Here is a 6863-nt window from a genome sequence, read left to right on the forward strand (position 1 = left end):
TCCAAGCAAAAGCTAAACATGGAGCTCCAATGGTTGAGTCCCTCCTCAAGAACAGTCCGTAAAACATGTACGCATCTCACAATTTTACAGCTTTTTTGGTAAAAATAATTCCTTTTGTGCTGCGGACCAACACATTTTGTTGTGAGACTGAGCTGCAGTTTATCAAATTAACAACCTCAAACCTGTGAGCTATTAAACATGAACGTAAGCAAGTTTCAAATCTTTCTTTGCACTTGCGAGAGGAAAAATATATTCAACATATTAAATAGACAGCAAGAATATACACAAGAAAACTGAAGATAAACAGAAACTGTATTACAAGAGTCTCAACGGGGGACATTTAATAGAAACTCCTCAATCCATAAGAGGAGGGAGACAATGAATGCAAAACATGTTTTTCTGTTTATTCATCTTGTCTGGTGTCCTTGTGTTTCTCGGCCACCCACAGATCAGTGACTGAAGGCGAGAAAAACAATATACTGTGCAGCATGTTTCACTTTTAATGGACTTGCACCGACTCTCATGCTGGTCTGCACTCGCGCATTCTTGAAGATGGAAACCGAGATGTGCTGCAAAGCTAACAAGCCAACTTCCCCCAACTTTTTCCTTTTTTTTTTTCCCCCTCTGCCAGAGCGGTTTTTGATCCACTCACCAAGCGAGATCTTCTCCCCGGAGTCGGCTGGAAGCACAAAAATTAGCAGGGTCATGGAAGACAGCAGCACGCAGGGGATGAGCAGATTCAGGGCGTAGTAGAGCGTTCGCCTCCTTATCGTAACAACAAATGTCACATCGGGGTAGGGCTCCTTGCAGCAGTCGTAGAAGACCTCGCTTCTGGCGCCGGGGACGCCTGGAAAAACACAGACAGTAACTAATTCTGCTGCTCTGACTGGATTCAGTGCAGATTTCTTTCCTCCAGACTCACCTATTAGATCCCACTCTCCGTTGGGCATGTAGCCGGTGATGTCTGCATCGTTCATCTGGAGGTCCAGCAGCCACCCGTCGTACGTCCAGGAGCCAAACTTCAGCTCACACTTCTGAATGTCAAAGGGAAACCAGCGGACGTCCACGTTGCATGTGCTCATAAAGATTCCTGAGGAGGAGGACAGGAGGCAGAGAGTTAAAGCTCCACACTCGATTGACTAAATGACAATATTGACCCCTGGAGTTTCCTGAACAGAGGTGACAAGGCAAAGAACGACCGTCCTGAATATCAAATCACCCGCTGGACCCAATCATTCATTCATTTTGAGGCCCTCTAACTGAACGACCTTGCGTTGTTTATTCGGAAATGGTGCTAAAACTGCTGCATCACAAGCCAAAGAGTGCAGGGTTTTCATTAACAGCCGTGCAGGTCTGCAGAGAGTTTAGTGTTTGGAAACTGGAGGTTGAAGAAGTAAAAAGCCTAGACTAAATTAGAAACAACCTCCCATGAAAGAAATGTCTATAAAAACAAACCAAACTTGGCAGCAATATTGTCACTCGCAGGTTTCGGGTGCTCTCTTCTGCAAACAAATGCTGCTTGTGTGCTCTGCCTGCACACACACAGCTGTTAGCTAAGCCTCAGCGGCAGCACACAACATCAACAGTGACACTGAAAAATAAGATTGCGCACAGTGCCGTAATCAGATTACCACTTTTATTATGCAAAATAAACGCAGTCACACACATGCACATGCACGAAGCCGTCACACTTTCAGCGGTCCTCGCAGTGGTCGCTGGCAAACGACAAACCCTTGGAGTAATTACTGAAATAAACGCCTGTTAAAATGTACAGACACAGAGAACCAAAAAATAATAATGCCAGCGAGGCCTTGGAGCTCCCAGAGACGTTCATTATGAGCCTGCCAACATGCAAAACAGCCTTCAGAGTCTAATGAAAGCAGAGACGAGTGAGGAGGTGAGCAGGTTGAACGGCGGATTCGAAGCTTGAGGTTGATCACAAAAAATAAAAATGGCACCAGCTATAAATTTGCCTTTTATGCTCTTCTTACTCTCTAAAAATTCACTTATTAGCGTGGAGATCTTTGCCTTTGCTTCACGAGGACGATGTCTTTATAATTACCCCCGTTATGAGCTCCAAAGGCACTAAATCCTAAACTGCACTGATTAAGTTAAAGCAGCTCTGCCGGCCTTTTTGCACTCTGCTGCTCCGTGCACCGAAATATTTTTATAACACCACCTCCCGGAGATGTGCGCTAACCTTGAAGCAACGCTCTCAAACACCTGAAATCTTTTTTTTTTCTCGGCAGCCTGGAACAATCTCTTGTCTCGGAGCAGCTCCCAAAATAAAACTCCATCATTCTGAAAACTGCTTCCCAAGACGCCACTACAAGGCCCGGAGACAAGATTACCGTGCCGTAAATGTCACCTAATCCAGATATGAGCTAAGAAGAAGAAAAAAAAAAACCTGTTACACCTTATCTCCTGTTGTGCCATTAAGCTAAACATAACAACACCTCTTCCCTCTGTAGACAGCAGAGGTGTTTTGATGGCGTGCAGCAGGCACTTGGGATCCTCCACATCTGAATTATTAACCTTGTGTCAAGCTCCTGCTCCATGCCTGCCACCCACAGGCCTGTTGTCTTTTATTTACTGACAATAACCGGCTCCGAACACACCTCAGGAAATGCAGCCGGGGGTTCGTGAGATCTGCCAGATTTGCTGCTTGCTGCTGCTACTTTTACTGCCACTCTTGTTCAAACCTCTCCTCCCTTTATTCCACCAAAAAAAAAAAAAAAGAGGAAACCACAGCGCTGGCTTTAGATTCTTGCCCCTAATTGGCTCCCATCCAGATCACAGCATTAAAGCAGAGGTATTTACATTCAAGCAGCAGCCTATTAATAAACATGGCCCCGTGGATAGAATTGATACCGTGGCTTTTTGAGCTCGAGGGCTTCGACTTTTTACTTCAGAGGGCTATTTCAGCTCAACCCCCCTCCTCTCCTCTCTGAACACAAGGGATTCAGTCTCAGACTACTATAATCTGGTGTATAAAGAAAAGACAGAGAAAACGCTAAGTAAAGACCCGTGAAACCTCCAGGGAGGCGGTACTTTCACAGGCTTGCACGGCTCTTGCGTTTGGGTTAAGAGGAAGCGAGCGTCTCCTATTTATAGGTGTTACTCACAGCACAGGGAATCCGTAACTAGTGACTAACCAGGGCTGCTGTTTTGGTGTTGTTTTTTTTTACGCTGATAAAATATTAACGCCAAGTGTACAAACAGGAGAGGCATGCCGAGATTGCAGAACGAGAGGCTGCACTTTGGGGAAATGAGGGAGCAGGCTGGATGATAACAGCAGCGATGGAGGAGCTCACCTGGAGGCAGGTACTCGGCGTAGCCACTGGAGTTCACCAGGATGTTGGTCTTAAAGGTGGAGTCAAAGTCATCATCTGCACTGAGGAAGGACAGGAGGGGAGGTTATTCGTTGGCGTGCGCGCGGCGCCCGGGTGTTTGTGCATGTTTTACCTGTTGTAGAGGAGGATGTCCGGTGTCCAGACCTGATCCGTGGTGAAGCGGAGGTTTTTCACTCCCGGGTGTTCGCTCTGGTTCCACTGGAGGTAGTGGTCGAACCAGCTCTTCAAAACACAAACAGGCAGTCTGAGTTCAGGTGGACTCTGAGCAAACTACCTCCAGTCCTCCCTGCGGCTGAATTAAAGTGCAACCATCCATCCATTATCTCTACACCTTAATCCTCACTAGGGTGGTGGGGGGCTGGAGTCTATCCCAGCTGACTCAGGGTGAAGGCAGGTTCACCTGGACAGGTAACCAGTCTATCACAGGGCTACACTTAGAGACAGACAACCAAGCACACTCACATTCACACCTACAGACAATTTAGAATCACCAATTAACCTCAACATGTTTCTGGACTGTGGGAGGAAGCCAGAGAACCCGGAGAGAACCCACGCTGCACGGGGAGAACATGGAGACTCCACGCAGAAAGATCCCGGGTGTCCTCACTGGGACGTAAACCGGCGACCTTCTAGCTGTGAGGCAACAGTGCTAACCACCGCTCCACCCTGTAGCCCTTCTTATAGACCATATCATTCCAAAAATATTAGTCCTGTCTGAGCTTCAAACTTCATTTTCTTCTCAATTTGAAACCCACGAAAGCAGAAAATTCATTAACAGAGACTCTCTCTTACCATCCGGAGCCACATGTTCGAGGTCAACACCTGATTCTTCTCATCCTGCAAAACATTGAAAACACATTTTTTTTAGCTCTGTGAAGCAGTTCCCCGGCATGCAGGGAACGTTCCAACAACACTGGATGAGCATTGCCTGAATGCGGGCTTTTATCTTTTCAAATAACATTCCTCCGAGGTGAAACGTGAGCGACAGCACAATGATTAAACTGCGACATTCAGAAGATGTTTAAAGAATGTTCTCAGGGTCACATGTAAGGTTCTGTGATAACAAAGGAAGAACATTCTCGAACCAGCTGAAAAGAAATGCCTTGAAGATGTTGTCGAGGCCTCAGATGGCAGAATGTGACTTAGAAATAAAATGTTTCTTTAATGTGATATAAGGAAGGAAGAGGGAAGAACATTCTGGGTACCAAAAGACAACTTCCCACTAGAAGTATCACTAGAACTCTGCAGAACATCCTCACGCCGTTTTAAATATTTGATTCGGAGGATTCGTTTTAAAGCAATTATCTTTAAAAACTCCAGCTATTATCACTGGGATTATCGTCACTCATGTCACAGTTTCAGGCACAAACAAACAGACGGCTTAACTTGGCACCGACCCATGATTTTTAATTTCTCTCTTCCAGGCTAATTTCCATATCAATTGCAAATGAGCAAAAAAAAAAGGCTCAAAGAGAAACGCTTCATTATGCGTCTGTGTTGTAGAAATACACGCGAGCATCTGTGGACAACCTACCACGTCCATGATCTGGATCAAACTGAGGGAGAAGACGACGGTCAGGGGGTGGGAGTCGTTGCCCACCGGCCGCTCCATCCGGTTGTAGTCCTTCAGGAGGTTCTTCAGCAGGTTCCTCTGGTGGGGACCCTGCAGCGACACTAAACAGGCAGAAGAAACATCTGTTAAACCCGTCACCTGAAGCCAGTCTGTGTGTGCTCACCTGCAAAACTCCATGAAGTCTGTTAACGCTGAGAAAAAGTGACACCAACATTCAAGGAAAGCCTCAGCAGGGAGTTTAACTGACAGGGTGCTCATCAGATCTGAACATTTAGCCCCCGAGGAGCTGCACCTCCTTATCTCTAAATCCATCCAGAAGAACATGATTAAAAAAAAAGATGCAGTAGTAAGATTGAGGAACAGGAGATTTAGTGATGAAATTAGCAGAAATGTTATCTTTTATGAGCATTAGTCACACTTATCTTGACTAAGCTTCGCAAACGAGACGTGGATTAACCAACTCCTCAGTCAGAATGAAAAATACATCATTAATATTAAAAAAAACACTCAGGCAAAAATCAACAAACAGGGGCAGCAGGATTCAGAGGAGAACATTCAGTAAGCAGAATCTAATTAGAAATAGTGGAGAACCTTATCAGGATATAATTGGCACTAATGAGTGTATAATTAGGTTAGTTTGAAAAGCTCGGAGGTGCATCAAATGTTGAACGAAGACAGAGAGAGATTGAGAGAAAATGCACAAATGTAAAGACAACCGATGCAAACTAATTTAATGTTTTATTCTGGGGAGGATCCAGACTCTTCTGCTATTTATACCACGCAGGAGAACAGGGGGCTGATTATGAAATGCTGCTAAAAATATAAGATTTTCAGTGCAAGCAATTAAAAAAAACTGGGGGATTTGAAAAATATCGCTCAGCTCAGTTCAGTTGGCACCCGAATAAACTGCTGGGGGAAAAGCAGGAGCGCCGTGCTGGGGGATGATTCAGTTTGAAAAGGGGAAAATATCAGGAGTTCAGAGCTGAGAATATGACAGGATTAAGCCCCAGTGGAGCCGGGGCAGAAATGTGCTGGAGGTTTCTCTCAAAGGATGTCAAAGTGATGGAGAAGCCCTGGATGTTGTTTTTTCTATTTTATTTCTGCAAACTTTTGCCTCCTGTGTGCTCTTGTTTTTGTACACTTAAAAAAAAACCCTCTTGTGAAGACCTTTCCAGTGCCTGGATAAAGAAAGTTCTGCTCTCAGCTCTGTCAGCCTCCCGTCAGCTCGGCTGCAGCAACACGTCCAAAAGGCAAGATGGAAGAGCCGATCTATACGTGCAATTAAATTGATCTGTGACCGGTTTTCTGTGTGAGCCCCCCTCCCTACCCTCCCGCCTCCTCTCTACTCTCTTACAGATTTTGACAGACGAAGGCTTGTGGGTTGAAGAAAAAGAAAGATTTCTCCACCTGCTCGCGTGTGTCATCTGCCTCGCTGCACTAGACAGAATCATCTCATGCAAAAGAGGTCAACTGCGTATAAAAGACAAGTAAGCAAACAGGTGAGCCACACTTTTTTCCCTCGACTTTCAATCCTCACTCCGGCGCACACTTCACAGAAGCGTCAAGCAACAACCGGGCGACTCTTGAATTCCTGGTTTTATAAAAGAAATAAATAAATAAAAAAACGCCGCCGCTGTTGCTGCTGCTGCTGCTGCTGCTGCAATCAGATTCCTGAAAACATGAGTGAAAAAGACGGAAAGACATGCAGAGCTGGGCTCACCGTGGATCAAAGCGGAGAGGAGCAGAGCAGCCGAGTGCCACATCCTGGTTGAGTCGGCGAGGAAAGCAGGAGGAAGAGAAGGAGGCAGGAGAGGAGAAGATGCTGGAGGAGGAAGAGGAGGATGAGGAGGAGGAGGAGGAGGGATGGACGGGGATACAGGGAGCGAGAGAGAGTCAGGAAGCTGCTGGAAATCCTCCGGTCTGCATCCAGTCGGCAT

General features: G+C 45.9%; 1 protein-coding gene across 1 annotated transcript in view; it reads right to left on the bottom strand.

The window, feature by feature from the left end:
• The window catches only part of chrna11 (cholinergic receptor, nicotinic, alpha 11), a 17207-nt gene extending 10344 nt beyond the window's left edge, over positions 1 to 6863 (bottom strand). Inside the window, exons 1-8 of the mRNA XM_008281470.1 lie at positions 6804 to 6863; positions 6647 to 6722; positions 4888 to 5027; positions 4146 to 4190; positions 3466 to 3575; positions 3315 to 3394; positions 923 to 1090; positions 653 to 847 (exon numbers count right to left, since the gene is read on the bottom strand). Coding sequence (XP_008279692.1) covers positions 653 to 847; positions 923 to 1090; positions 3315 to 3394; positions 3466 to 3575; positions 4146 to 4190; positions 4888 to 5027; positions 6647 to 6722; positions 6804 to 6863 — 874 coding nt within the window. The remainder of the gene's footprint in view (positions 1 to 652; positions 848 to 922; positions 1091 to 3314; positions 3395 to 3465; positions 3576 to 4145; positions 4191 to 4887; positions 5028 to 6646; positions 6723 to 6803) is intronic.

Source organism: Stegastes partitus, unplaced genomic scaffold, assembly GCF_000690725.1.
Source record: "Stegastes partitus isolate 25-593 unplaced genomic scaffold, Stegastes_partitus-1.0.2 Scaffold6, whole genome shotgun sequence".
NCBI classification, from domain to species: Eukaryota; Metazoa; Chordata; class Actinopteri; family Pomacentridae; genus Stegastes; species Stegastes partitus.